This window comes from Molossus molossus, unplaced genomic scaffold (assembly GCF_014108415.1).
Source record: "Molossus molossus isolate mMolMol1 unplaced genomic scaffold, mMolMol1.p scaffold_m16_p_1, whole genome shotgun sequence".
In the NCBI taxonomy this organism is placed as follows: Eukaryota; Metazoa; Chordata; class Mammalia; order Chiroptera; family Molossidae; genus Molossus; species Molossus molossus.
Genome location: NW_023425344.1, coordinates 215,603,614 through 215,619,635, shown reverse-complemented (window position 1 = coordinate 215,619,635; position 16,022 = coordinate 215,603,614). Strand labels below are relative to the sequence as shown.

The 16,022-nt window shown below is 35.9% G+C and overlaps 1 protein-coding gene across 4 annotated transcripts in view; it reads right to left on the bottom strand.

Annotated features, from left to right (window-relative positions):
• The window catches only part of SLC38A6 (solute carrier family 38 member 6), an 80,279-nt gene that overhangs the window by 33,325 nt on the left and 30,932 nt on the right, over positions 1 to 16,022 (bottom strand). For all 4 annotated transcript variants that reach the window (XM_036272362.1, XM_036272354.1, XM_036272345.1 and 1 more), the window contains exon 6: positions 3,990 to 4,068. In XM_036272362.1, the coding sequence (XP_036128255.1) occupies positions 3,990 to 4,068 (79 nt within the window). The remainder of the gene's footprint in view (positions 1 to 3,989; positions 4,069 to 16,022) is intronic.

Below are 16,022 nucleotides of genomic sequence, written 5' to 3'. Positions count from 1 at the left end.
GCCTCTGTGCCTGAAATCTCCTTCCTCTGGGACTCAACATCAGTTGCAGCACCGGGAGGAAAAGGCCCAGAGGAGCACGCAGGCAGATTCCATCTGTAAGTCCTGCTGTCCCTACTGTCATGAAGGCAGAGCTGTGAAGGGAGCACGTTAATCCTCGGGATCAAAGACTCTTTTCCCTTGTGTAAGAATAAAGGAATATTTTGAAATCCTGAACTTTATAGCATATACCATGATATTATACTTTATAATGTTATACTATTTCCAATCACAATTTCACTCATGCTCATAGAAGCTACATGACTGCCCACAGCACTGAACGTGGGTGGGAAATAACTTCACCTCCTCCCAGCAGTGACTCAGAGTCAGTTGTGGCACATTACAGCTAGAAGAGACCTCACAGGCCACCTGGTCCAACAACTTCATGTCATGTCAGGAGAAACGGCAAAAGGATGATGATGATCTTAATGACAGAAGCAATGGAAATACTGCCTACTCTTGAATAGTCACTTCGAGTTTATGATATTTTCCAGATACTGCTTCATCTTTCTCAAGATTGTGCTTCCTTTACTCTCCTCTTGACTAGATTCACTTTAAATTCCTAATATAAACTTTTTCTCAAAATATAATTTCTCTATCCCTGTTTGGCTACTGGTTATTATTAATCATTTTTATCCTTATTAAGTTATAGTAATAATGCCAAGAATAAAGGTAAGAAAGTAATGCACAGTCAAGTTAGTTTACCTGTCACATGCATGGCACAGTAAACAGTGAATCATGTTTGGCAGTGGGTATTTCCAAAGAACGGAGGAGATTAAACTTATAAAATATAAACCAGTAAAAAGAAATCTCAAAAGCACATATTAAACAAATATACTTTATAAATCAAGATTTTAGAAGAATACACTAATCTTAAATTTTTTCCTAAGGGGGGGATTATCTAACAGAACCCCTGTTTTCCTACTATGATATAAACATACATTCTCTTTAAACTAATAAAGTAAAAGTTTCATACTTCCTAGAAAACTTGTTTGATCTGTGTATTTAATCCTATATGATAAAAATGTTCCAAGTATGAAATACAGAGTATAAATCCTAAGCTGTATTTCAAATGCTTTGGCATGCAGACATTTTTTCCATATTTCAATGAAAACCAGATTTATTTATAAGTTGCTTTAATTTCATTCTCGAATGGAATGGAACAAGAGTATCATATGTTCTGAATTAGGATCATACTCACATCCCATATCAATTTTGTAACTCAAATGCAAGACAAGTTAATTGTGTCAATCATATTCCCCTGACAAGATCATTAAATGTTAACAGAGAGCTTCCAAATTTTAACAGCCATAGAAGTTATTCTATGAAAAATATAGATGTCTTATAATAGTTTGATATAAATATTATAGCTTCTGATTTCTAATAGTAATTTTTGAAATTGGAATGTTATGAACATAAAGTTTCTTTTTAATAACATCTTTGTAAAGGTTTATATTTCACAAAGGTACATCCAATCTTACAGATAACCCAGAAAATAAGCACACCTAAAAGATCTTAACTGCAAGTCACTATAAATCAAACTCTAAAAGCATATCAATATCATCTTGATCTCATAGAAGAAATATTGCTATGTAACTCTACCTAGAAACTAACTGCCCTAGATAGTTAAGTAAATTACCATAATATTTGTTTCTTAATTATTTTATATCATTAAGCTTTAAAGATTAATGATTTATCTGCATTCTAACCAATATAATTAGTCACTTACTAATATTTCAAATCCAAAATGTGCAATTTAAAACATCATAACAGAGATGATGCAAATTGGCCACAGTATTTCGAAGTATATAATTTTTTAAATCCATGTATGACATGTAAAAATAACATTTTTATCAATTTTCTACTAACATAAGTGAGATAGACGTTTTTTTTTTTTTTTAAATAAGCCAGAAAAAAGGAGGGGGGGGGGGAGAGATGGCAATTGATTTAAAATGCAGTGAATGTAAAAGTATCACTAAGAAGACCTAAGTTTTAATAGCAATTCTGTCATATACTACTTTAATTATTTCTAAAATTTTATATGTATTCTTATCCCTCCTCTTTCCACAATAAAAAGAAAATGAAAAGAAGTGACCAAATTCAGGACCAGGAAAAGGAAAACACATACGTGTTGACAACTATTAGGATTAACATGATTTATACAAAACATTCAAGTTTGACTCTGACTTTCCTGGCAAGCAGAGCAAATAACAACAACAACAAAAATCATCTTTAACATAGTTATCATTGAAATTTTTTTTCTTTTAATTCTGCACATTTACACTATGCTATCAACTTACAAAGCATGTGTATGTATAATATTTCATTTGATCATCCCAACAACTTTGTTGAGAAGGCAATACTGGTACCCCCTTTACAGCAGGTGAAGAAACCTGAGGCTCAAAGTTAAGTTCTACGGTGCAAAAAGTTAAATTAATTCCCTGGGTTACTGAATGTGAAACAGATAGGACACACACCTCCTCACTGTGAGTGCAGCATTCTTCATTTGACCTCGTAGTGCCTTGAGTTCTTATCCCCGAATTATAAAAGAAATGTATCATACAGAACTTTTTGAGTAATAGAAGTTGTCTCTAATATTTTTATTGCAAGCACAAAAGTGATTTTCACAAAACTATTTCTTATAAGAATTATTTCTCAAACTAAGAGCATAAAAATTAAAAGTAGCTATACAACACTGGAGATAAAACAAGGTACGGTGAGCATCATATACGATAATGGATATGGAAACCCTGTGAACTAATAAAATACTATATAAAGGCACAACATCTTCTGATAATGGAAAATCATTAAGACGTTCTACCTAACTTTTTTCAACCACATTTTCTTGATGGTTCTTAGTTAGATCTAAAGTATACCATTCTTTTTATTAACCAATATTACCCAATAAATTTAATAAAAAATAAAGTATACCATACTTTCCTTATATATGTATTTGCAGTTATCTAAGTAGAATTCTTTTATGAAAGCCAAGTTGTAAAAGCTAAAAATGAGATTTTGAAAACTTGCCCTTTAATCCAGAACAAGTTCAAATACTGGAGCAAAATAATAAAATATTTAAATCTAAACGTCTGACAGGTTTTTCTTGTTGTTGTAGTTTAGAAATTATGTAAAATAACTTGATGACAAAACCATATATTCTGCCCTGGCCAGTTAGGCTTAGCGGTTAGTGTGTTGGCCCATGGACCGGAGAGTCCTGGGTTCGGTTCCGCTGGGGGCACGTGCCTCGGTTGCAGTTTGTCCCCGCCCGGCTGGGGTTGTGTGGGTGGCAGCCGTTCCATGCGTCTCTCTCATGTCGATGTTTCTCTCTCTCTTCCTCCCTTTCTCCCTCCTGTTCTGTCTGAAGATAAATGCAGAAAAAAAATGTCCTCGGGTGAGGATGAAAAAAAACCACAATGTATTCTGAAGGGGATATAATATGGTTTAGTATAGTATTATTTATAATATTGTCACTGGAAATAATTTATTTTTTCAAATCATGCTTTATAATAGGAATCTCACCCAAGTATGGCTGTAACTGTATCAAAATGATTTATATTTATCACCATGGTTAGCTGAAAAACGACAGCAGCATATCCACGCCATCCTCCGCTGACCTTTCCCACCAGTGCGGTTAGTCTCCCTCCGTCCCCCACCGCAATCTTGCACATCCCCAGAAATGTCTCCTTCCCTCTCGTCTGAGACCTGGCGCACCTCCCGCCCGTCACAGCCTGCAGACTGCAAGGAGCACCCCGCTTCGGAGCACTCACAGACAGGCTCTGCGCGGAGCGGAGCACCAGGAAACGTGCGCTGGGTGTTTTCTTCTCCATCGCTACTTGGCCGAATGTGTTTGTGTCTTGAGGGCAGGGACAACGTTCGTTTTACTTTCCATTAGCTTAATAAATAGTATTGAATTAATAAGTAAATGGATATAATGCGAAGTATTTTTTTCTTACCCACTATGGTCTCCAGACAAAAATTCTGAAATAGCAGTAGGAAGCTCTGTTTTAATAATTAAAAGATAAGATGACATAGCTGCAAAAAGAATAAAAAGAATTCCTGTTAGAATTCTACAGTTTTTAACTACTTAAAGAATAATTTATCCAGTAACACAGATATCCATTAGGGTGATGTGGAAGATTCATTTATACTGCACTGTCCTCAAATATATACATAGTGGGGTGGGCAAAAAGTAGGTTTCCAGTTGTTCGTATGGAAAATACAATAATTAATGAATAATAGTACAAGAATAAACTCTGTGTTTCACATACTCACAACTGTAAACCTACTTTTTCCCACCCCTGTATATACTGCGAATGGAGATAAGTAGAGAAGAATAATTGTAAGTTCATTAATATTCTTTGCTTACATTTCAAGTCCAAGGCAAATCATTTTGGTAAGAGTAAAGATCTTAATTATAGGCCATTTATAAATGAAATTTTGGTTGAAGTTTTGTAAAAACTTCTTGTTATGTCACCCCTGTCCAAGGCATTAGAGGTTAGTTTAGCAACAATTAATATAGAAACTGCAGTATAATAAGTATAGCTAATAACTTTGATAATTTGTTCTTTCTTACAAATTCTCCCTCTAGATAGAGACCTCCCTCTAGAAGTCTCACTCCCTGTCTTACCCTTTTTCTGCCCCCCCCCCCCCCGCCCATTATGGACATATTGTGATAAGACAAAAACAAAATGTATAATGAGTTACATGTTAAATTGTCCTCTAAAAACAGATTACAAAAGATTCCATAGAAACCATTAAGCACATTAAAAAAGACAAAACTTATACCTTTTATTCTATTTTATTAACAAGGCTTATCTATATTATATAATCAAAACCTGAAGCTAGCATTATTTCTCACATTTTATCTGATGGGATCCAAGGAAAAACTAGCCTTTACAGCATTTTAATAATGATCTTATTTCTGATGTAGCTATAAAAAATAATTCAAAAATCAAATACTATAAACCTTCCATTACATACTAGGAAATGTTTTACTAAAGCTACAGAATACAGAATTCATTTATATGTAAATACTTGAGTTTAAACTTAAATGCTTAAGTATATAGAAACCCAGATGATGTGAAGTCAGAACTTCAGTTTAAGAGAGTAATCATCTCTTTCCCCCAGAGATTTATATACTGAAAAACAGCCAACAAGAATATGTCCATGAAGAATGAAGAGTGTACTCTGCGTGCATGCTAACTTTACTACTTCTATATATTTCAGGAAACACTTCACTTTCTCCGTAGACCTACAAAACCAAAGAACAGAAATAAATGCCAAGTCTGAATGGCAAAAATCTGGGGGGAAATTGATGAAAAGGTTCAAATAGTTTAAGAAGAATGTGTATTTCTAAATCAACACATTTAAAAGTAGCTAAACTTCTGCACAATTATTATAGTGCTGTGTGACCACTTAACCCTGGAGAAAAAAAAAAAAGAATATATACTACTTTGTGTATAAATTTATATGAAGATAGATAATACTTACATACACAAACAAACATACACTCAATTTTTTTAAGTAAAATAACATGTACCTATGGCAAAGTAAAATTTAGAACAGTTAAGTAAATAACCACTTCTTTGTCGTAAAAATGTATATATATACATTTTCCAGTTTATAACTATTTGTTTTTCCCCAATGTAAGTACATAAATTTCTTTTTTTTCCCCTCACCCAAGGACATTTCTTGCATTCATCTTCAGAGAGAGTGGGAGGGAGAGAGGGGGGAAGAGAGAGAGAAAAACATCGATGTGAGAGAGACACATCGAGTGGTTGCCACCCACACGACCTCAACCAGGGCCAGGGACAAATTGCAACCAAGGTACTTGCCCTTAGCGGGAACCGAGCCCGGAACTCTCCAGTCCGTGGGCTGATGCTCTAACCACTGAGCAAAACCAGCCAAGGCTACAGTAAGTACAGTTCTTCAAACTCTCTTTTACTTGTGGGGTATTACAATTGGTTGTATGTGAAACGGCGTTCTATATTGTTTACAGAAGGAAGGTTTCATTTCTTCCACTCAAGGATTTGAAGTCTCTGTTTATAATACTTTATTCCAAAGAATCATATACATATGGTGTAATGATAAAAATCACAAACTGAATTTTCTGAAACTGGCCTAGAGCTACTTAAATAGATCTTGCCAGGAAAAAAATAAAGATAAAAATACCTTGAAAACAAAGGATGCAGACTTCCTACACAAAGTAATTTATTATCTGCCCATCAGTCTTCCTTGCTTGGATTAATCCAACACCACATGGATTTCTAAAGTTTCAGACATTCATCTCTTTCAGTAATTTTCTATTATTTCTTTTAGATCTTTAGTTGTAAAAAGCTTCAATGAATATGAGATCATATTTCTTTCTAATATACAATCTGTCATTCTTCCCAGAATTTCTATTAGCCCCTGGCTAATCATTTGATCACTTTTATCCTGTTGTAGCCTTAACTCTTTGGTTTTCAAATGGGTATCCTATTTCATTAGATTACAGTCTGAAGAATCATGTATATTTCAAGAAATGTAAACTCACCAAACAAATGTTTCTCTCTCAGAAAAAGATCTCAGCATATAAGATATAAAAATATAATAAAACCGGCAAAATACTGCTTCTTTCTTAGAGGATACTGGTGCTTGTTTTAAGAGCTATAGAACTCATAATGGGGGAAAACTCCACTGATTAATTAAGTAAAACAAAGAAAGACTATCACTTTCACTGCCTAAATATTTTTTTCTTAACTGCAAGTAAACTTTCATGCAAGGACTAGCACTTTAACATATTATATATAATACAGAAAGGAAACACAAAAATACATTAAGTTAGGAAATACAACTTAATTAGATTCACATAAAAAGAACAATTAGTTCAATAAAACAAACTGAAAAAGTTTTAAAGATACGCTATCAATAAGAAACCTCATATATCCATTGGTTTTTATCCCAAAGGTTCACTAGATCAAACAGCTGCCTGTCACACCTTTTGTCTCATGTCTTCTATTAATGGCATAAGGAAGTGTTTAAAGACATCTTAGAGACAGGTCATAAGCAAGAATTTGTAAATGATTTTCGCTGACATCGATACATAGCACAGACTCCTAATACAAGACACACTATGTTGTACTCTAAATTAATAGCTAGAACAGGGTCATCCCTAAGAGCCATGGTTATAGTTAAGTGGTTCTGGCCTACACGCCACCAAAGCCAGAATTAGTGCTAGAAGACATACCTTGATGACAGGTATTCAACCATTACAAATCGTTCATTTCACCTCATTAACTAAATAGGTATTCTTTTCTCCTTCATTTTAAACATAACTAATAGAACTCATTTAATGGAAATTGTCCTGGGAAGAAAATTTTAAAAATCTGTCAGCCTAATCAAAACACAGAAGTTGAAAGTATTCTTTAAAAACCATGTGGAAAAAGCAACTCACGTTAAGAAATGACTAAAAAGGGGTAAAATTTGAGTAGACAATAGCAAGTGGTAAGGTATTAATACTGGTTGTCTAATCATGAAAAGAAACCCATGAGGTGGCAGCATGGAGGTTGGGGGCAGAAATGCCAGAAACAGAGCAGGGGAAGGGCTCGGTGGGAGCACATGAGAACAGCAAACATTTTTGGTTTTGGGTGCCTAGTATAAACTTGATGGTATTTTAAGTGATTTGTCAGTTATTTCCTCATTTGACTTCACCACAAGCCTGTGAGGCAGACATTATTTATTCACAGGAGAAGAAATGGAGGCACGAAGGAGGGACTTGCCCAAGCTGGCGATGGTGAAGCAGCCAGCCTGGCTCCTGGGGAATCTGCACTGTTAACTGCTCGGCTAAGGGAAAGTGCAGGCGCAAGGTGAAGGAATCCACCATCGCGAAGGAAAAGAAAGAACGTCTATCAAGAGGACCATTCCCCAGGATTATACTTTATTCTTTTATCATCAGCATTTGAACAACTAATTGTTTGTGAATGTTGAGTTTAACATTTAGGTTCAAAGAAATTAAAAAATTTGCCCTGGCCGGTTTGGCTCAGTGGTTAGAGCATCCAACTGCAGTCCAGAGAGACCCGGGTTCGATTCCCGCTAAGGGCACATACCTCGGTTGCAGTTTGTCTCCGGCCCTGGTTGGGTCGTACGGGTGGCAGCCACTCAATGTGACCCTTTCATGTCAATGTTTCTCTCTCTCTCTCTTCCTCTCTCTCCCTCCTACTCTATCTGAACAAAAAAACAAAAGAATGTCCTCGGGTGAGGACATTCTTTAAAAAAAAAAAGAAATTAAAAAATTTATACAACATAGAAAATTAGTTAGAAGTTTTAAAAGCACTTATAATGTTCATTTCACTTTGAAATATATTTTCAGCATAATTCGTTTCATTTTTGTGAGCTGGTTTGGTGAACTGATTGGTCCAAGATTCCTCAGACAAGCTGAGGAGTTCCGTGGTAGGACTCCACCTGAGAGAACACTGTGGATAGGGCTCTACCACTATGATTCTACTATATCAACAACTATTATTGTAGTTCACAAAAGACGTTTCCTATTCTTACATACTTGCAACATTAACACTATACTAAAATCTAAAAAAATTAAAACAAAAACCAACCCCTCTTCCCACAAACTCTGTACTCTTATGGACTATTTTTCCCAGGACTCCTTTAAAAAAATGTGTACACACACACACAGATATACATGTATACATACATACATACATATAGCCTCAGTTAGAGTTTGGGCCTAAGAAATCATTAGTTTACAAAAATAATTATCTTTTTTGTTAAATACTTACAATATGTATATCAAGATAAGATTATATACAGCTATTTTTAAAACAGAATTAGGTTTTCAGCACTTGGAGGAGGTTCAACAACTTCTTAAAGGATTAGTCAGCCAGCCTTAAACAGATGTACTATGGGAGGAAATAATAACTTTGCCTTTCTGTCTAAGAGAAGTTCAATTTTACTTCAAAGATGTTTTTAGTCATGGATAGCAACTAGTTTATTATATTCAACATGTCTCATTAACCTGGTGTTCCTACTAAGTGTTCAAATACCTCTGGAAGTCTATCCTCACTCAACATAGCATACAAACACAATCTCTTTTTTTAAAAAGAACTTTTTTTCCCATTCTGATGATGTCTCATTCCTCAATTGCTTTTTCGTGTGTGTGTGTGTGTGTGTGTGTGTGTGTGTGTGTTTTAATTGATTTTAGAGAGAGAGAAACATCAATGGGTTGTCTCCCACACATGAACCCAGACCAGGGGTGGAACTCGAGACAGGTATGGGCCACCCAGCTGGCCACCCTTCAGTGCACAATGCACAGGGTCCAGTGCTCAACCAACTGAGCCACACCAGCCAGGGCAAGGATTTTTTTTTTAACCCTAACATAATGTCATTTCCCTATTTTGTATATAAATGAAGATCAAAATATATGAAGGAAGTCCCTCCTCAGAACCCTAAAAAAATATACATCTTTGTTTTATCCTTGTCTAGATCTTAAATTTTAATAAAAAGTGACCAAAATATTTACTATTGTAAAACACCTATAAATAAAAAACATTACCAAGAAATGCATTATTTTCTAAACCTTTTAAAGTGACGTTACTAGTAAATTTTGCCAGAGGAAGTACTTGTGAAAAAGACTCCTTCCAAATTTCCACTCTCTCCTAGGGCAGTGCTTCCTAGAATTTCTGGACAATAATGTTCAGGCTCAATAAAGCTGCAGTTTGACTACAGATTATTTTACCAGCAGATGGCATTATAACAGCGCACCCAACCCTTGTTTCCCAGGAGACAATACAAACTAGTACATCTACAAGACTTCGCCATCCTACCAAAGAAAAAAGGAAAGGGAAGGGAAAAGTGAAGGAAAAGGAAAGAAAAGACCAAATAGTTTCTAAATTATCTAATATTAATCATAAATTTGAACACTACTGAGAATTTGAAAAGTTTATAGTTCTCCACTGAAAATTATCTTATTTACACCTTTCTGTTTATGAGTGAGATTTAGTAACTATGCTGCTTGAGTACATACAAGGGCTACTGAGTTTCTTTTAAAACTTAGGTTCCCAAGCTGAGATGTTAATCGAGGTTGCTAGAGTAAGGTTAGTGGGATCTGAGCCAGGCTAGAAATGCTGGGTCATTCTAGCTATTTTAGGAGGTCTCAGTAAGACTACTAATGTTCAGGGTTTTCCTTTCACAATATGCAGCAGTAATTTAACCTTCAATCTCCTTTAAAGGTTTGGGGCTTCAAAGAACTAAGGAAAGATTATCCTAGCCATAGTGGTCCTTCATATTTTTAAGAGCAAAATAAGAATTTAACATACTCCTAGGAGCCACTCACCTTTCCACATTTTGAGTTGGGAAAGATATGAAACCAGAAATAACATCAGTTAACTTCACTTTTATCACATGCTTATAAGAGTTCATAGTTAATAGGACTTTCTCTAGCTTGACTAAAGATGATTTGGGATATACTGTTTGATTTCCAGGGATATTTTAGCCTACTGGGTGGTCTATCTCAGGAGTTCAAATGAATTGAAACCATGTAACTACTTGCCTTGGTTTTTAAGAAAAGAATTTTATAATGCAACACAGAGGAACTACATGGAAACTACCCATACTTATTTGCTATTATAGTTATTAATCCTTTTACTAGTAGTACACTAAATTCAAACTCTAAGCCCAAGTTTGCTTGCCCGTAACAGCATTAAGTAGTAAAACTTCCAGATGTCTCTCTTCTGACTTTGTGTCCCAGCAGCAATGACTCTCAGCAAATGCCACTTGGGCTCCGAGGAAATGGGCAGCTGGGCCCTATCTCTGGCTCTGGCCTATTTCAGGCCCCTAAGGCATTAGTGTTGGGAAGAAATCAGGAATTGCTTTTCAGTAGTATTTTACTATCTGGCTCTTCATTTTCCAAAGGCAAATGTTCCCATAACCTTAGAATAAAAGCACTAAATTTAGTGAGTGTCACTTTTTTCTGTCATAAAGTTTAGAGATTATTCAGACAGTTTTTTCCCCCCATCAATTTGTTAGGACACGTTAGTGCCCAGTAACGAATACTTGGTGCTTGATTGATCTTGGGGAAACAAGGTTTTCTATGAAGTTCTGACAGAAGATTCTTTCCTAAAGAAACTATATGTTCACTTATATACTCTGTGGTCTTCTCTTGCCAGTTGAATCACTCTCTCTTCCTCCTGACACTGTTCCAGGCCAGGTCACTGGCTTTCCCTTTTCAGCCTCCATCGTATTCCTTCCTTTCTTCCTATAATAAATATTGATGACTAAATTCCTACCGCGTGCTAAATACTAAGGACATCAATGAACGAGCAAGTTTCTTAGATTTATGGAATGTGGAGATGTAGAGAATAAACTGGGTCTTCAATGGAAGACACGTGATAATAATGATCAAGAGCAATTCCTGATCATTTGGCTGGTGCAGGTCTCTGTTCCATTGTTCTCATAGATTCATCAGGGCATAGAAGCCTAAGAAAGCTGAGAAATGTTTATATGTTACAAAGAATGAAAGAGTCAGGAAAAATTAATCTAAGACATAATTAACTGACCTAAAAACAGTAGATTTCAAAATACCTTATTTTCTATTTTATATAAGATCTAACTCAGAGGGGGGTGGGAGCAGGGAGGAGGGGTTCAAGGGGGGGCAAGGGGGGACATCTGTAATACATTCAACAATAAAGATTTTTTTAAAAGATCTAACTCTCCTCAATACTGTCAACCTTTTCATTTTTATATAATTCTAAACTAAAAACCAGCAATGGACCTTTAAGTTTCTTTCATTATATAGTATATAAAATTGTCTCTTTGAGGCAAAATCTTAGGCTTTTTAGAACTTTTTTAACTGTTTCATTCACTCAACAAATATTATTTATTGAGTTCCTCTAAACTAGGTCAAGTTATGAAAATACATAGTTCTTGTCCCCAAGGAGTTTTTAAAATCCCTGACATTTAATCTTTTCATAGCTTTTCAAACATTTACTATATCATAGCAGAAAGGAATAAAGGCTTTGGAAGTAGGCAGACAGAGTGAGGTTTGAGTCCTGGCTTGATTAAGGGGTAAAGGTAAGCAAGTTACTTATATCCTCTGAGCACTGATCTCTTCCTCTGCAAAACGAGGGTAACATCATTTACCTTGAGGAGTTGCAGTAAGTATAATTAAAGTGACTAGTGGAACGTTTGACCTAGATAGAAGCTAATATATGATTTTTCAATTCTAAACAATCACTGCAAAAACTCAGACCATTTATACTAATAGATTATAATAACAGAACATCCTATCTTTCAAAAATGCTATCTGAATTACATTATATGCAGATAGGCATAGAAAAAGTGTGAACATTCAATGTGTTGCTACACACTTTATCTCATCTTATAAATACCCAATGAATTTCTAATTAATAACAAAAAAGTCAAATTCCATTATGAAGAAATAACATTAAATAAGTCATGTGCACAGCATAGTAAAGATCCTTTTAAGTGAGTGAGAGTGTACATAGTCTAGTAACTGTTTAGGACTTCCACAGACCCAACTTATATCAATCAAGGATCCCTTCTTAAAGCTGGAGTTCTTCATCATTAACCTCAGAGGCTCTGCGCTGTCCTAAAGTTCCAGGAGCTGAGACTCCCCTTCTCTGACAAGAAACAGCATGTATGAAAGCTTTTACAGCAACAGTTGCTGATTTGTTAAATATAACCTAAGAAAACACCAATTCATCTTTTGAATCAAGCATTGCCTTCCCACTGGATTTTCCTGTAATAAAAATATTTTTACTACTCTGAAAGAATTAATATGCCTCCCAAAGTACCAAATCAGAATTCAAATTTTGGGATAAGAAGGGATCTTAAGCTCCCTGCTTCCCATCCTACTCCCAGATATTTGAAAAACAGGAAACCACCCTGGCAGGTTTGGCTTAGCAGCTGGAGCATTCGCCCGGGGACCAATGAGTCAGAGGTTCGATTCCAGTCAAGGGCATGTACCTTGGTTGCAGTTTGTCCCCCGCCCTGGTCAGTGTCATGCAGGAGACAATCAGTTGATGTGTCCCTCTCACTTCGATGTTTCTCTCTCTCCCCCCCCCCCCTTTATCTGAAGATAAACAGAAAAATGTCCTTGGGTGAAGATTAAAACAAACAAATAAACAAACAGGAAACCAAGGCAAAGAGAGTGAGGGAGGGAACAATCAGGTGTAAACAAGCAATAGCTACCCAATGGCAGAGACTGGAGCAGATAGATTTTAAGGTATCTGACTCACAATCCAGTGTTCTGCTCACGAGGGCAAGCTTCCAATGCTATTAACATATGGGAATGATTTATGTATACCCAGCTAAGAAAAAAGCTCTGAAATATGTTTCAGTTATTACTTAATTGACAGTCAATAAATAAAATTTTAACCAATATAAAGAAAATCATGGAGACATTTTTTTAAAAACTAAATAAGCATTACCTGCTTTTCTGAATTTGAGGGATATTAAAAATTGCTATGACTGCTTCTAAGTCACTTAAAAAAAAGGTCCTAAAACAATGCAAACGAGTACATCACCAAATTGAAAGTTGGGAGAACTCATGATTTATCTGCCACCTAACACAGGAATCCTTTCCAGCGTGTTCTGACATTTGACCAACCAGCTCTGCTGGAATGCTTTTAGGGCTAAGGAGCATTTTCAAAGAAGCGCAGGTCATCCTCATTATTATACAGCTCAGCTACCAAATGAAGCCAAACTAAACCCATCAGAACCAGCTCTGCTCTCTGGAACAAGACTGCATTAGTATCTTTTTTTGTATTTCATGTTCAGCTTTTCATATTTAAAACTAGCAATCAGTCTAGCAGTCACCTTTTCTGTTCTTGATAAATAAACGTGGACCATGTAAAAGTACTTGGAAAGAGCTCAAACAAATCATATTCAGCTACAATCAGTTCAACAAAGGTTCATCAAGTCTCAGGTACTGTGCTAGATTCTGGGAGTACAAAGAGAAAAGAGACATAATCCTTGCCCTGGAGGAGCTTACAGTATAGTGGGAGAGAAAAGCATATACAGAGATAATTTTAATAACAGCAAGTGCTAAAATAGAATCACGTTCAATAATAGCGACATCAAAGATTAGAGAACAAGGAAGGGTCAGGGTGAAGGATGTAGATAATACAACAGCGGGCACTGTGCCAGGTCACAAATTTGGATCCAAATTCCTGGATTGAAAATTCTCCATAAAATGATAAACAATAGCTCAACCTAATCTAAACAAAATGTGACGGTGCGTAGTAAATAACAAAATATACATTCATATTAGAGACAAGTGCACAGTTGCGCAATATATATCTGCTAAAATAAAATAAATTATTCCAAAGAAGGCCTTAAAATCAATGACATTATATAGACTCCTAAAGAAAGAGACTAGTTTTACTGAATTCTAGTGTGAAGAGTGAAGTAGTGTTTGTTAGAAGGAAATTATTTTGCAAGGCATCTAAAAAAGCATTCCTCTCACTCAATAACATTTGTTTCCATGAATATTGAGAATTAAAACATGAATGTCAGGAGTTCCAAAACAATAGCAACTACAACTTATTGTTGGAATGTTAAATTTTCTTAAAATTCATGGTGAAGCCCTGGCCAGTTATGCTCAGTGGTTAGAGCATCGGTCTGCGGACCAGTGGGTTTCAGGTTCAGTCCTGGCCAAGGGCACGTACCTTGGTTGCAGTTCGGTCCCGGCCCTGGTCAGGGTCATATGGGAGGCAACCAGTTGATGTGTCCCTCTTACATTGATGTTTCTCTCTCTCCCTTTCTCTCCTTCCCATTCTATCTGAAGATAAATAAAAAAATATCCTCAGGTAAGGATTAAAAAAAAAAAAAAAAGCCATGAAGTATTTCATTTGTAGGGCAATGGAGAGTCACTGATCCAGACAGTCACAAAAATAAGCCACAAATACAAAATTAGGTTGGAAAGGGAAATTCCTCCAACATACCCAAATGTTTTATCTTTATAGGCTCAGCTATTCCCTCCAAGAGAATCTTAGAACTCAACTGGACCAAGCCTTCTTTTGAATGGGTGAGGAAACTAAGGTTTATTTATTTATTTATTTATTTTAAGTTTATTTATTTTTTTTTATCCTCACCCGAGGATATTTTTCCATTTTTTGTACAGATAGAGTGGGAGGGAGAGAGAGGAAGGGAGAGAGAGAGAAACATCGATGTGAAGGGACACATCGAGTGGCTGCCACCCGCACAACCAACCAGGGCCGGGGACAAACTGCAACCGAAGTACCTGCCCTTAGTGGGAACAGAACCCGGGTCTCTCCGGACCGCAGGCCGACGCTCTAACCGCTGAGCCAAACTGGCCAGGGCGAGGAAACTAAGGTTTAAAGTGAGGAAAATAATTTGCCTCAAGGAATGACTTAAAGTTAGTTACAAAAGATAAGCTAGAATCAAGGTTCCTGATCGTATAGAGGTGAGATGAAATATTTGGCTCTAAAGCCCCGGATTCAAATCTTAGCTCTACAACTTAGCCATGTGGATCATGAGCAAGTTCTTCAATGCCATTAACTCTTAGTTACCACATCAGTAAAATGGGAATAACGACAGTGTTTGGGGGAGGATAAGACAACCTGGGCAATTTGCTTAGCTCTCATTGAATGTTATTCAAGGGAATGTTAATTCCTCCTTCACCAAGAAATCCTTTAAAGATAGACTTTGGTTGAATAATATTTAAAGTCAAATAGTTCAGATTTCAAATATCAGACTTGAACTTTATTAAAGTTGTTCAACTGTTACATGTAAGAAGAAGATTAAAATTTCCTCTGACCATACAATTTTGTGTAAGACCCAAAGTGCATGTCAACCATCTCAGTACTTACACCAGTGATTTTCAACTTTTTCCGCCTCATGGCACACATAAACTGATTTCTAAAATTCTGAGGCACACCAAAAAATATATTTTTTGCCAATCTGACAAAAAAATAGGAATGGTTTTCATTCATTCACATCAGACAGCTATTGTT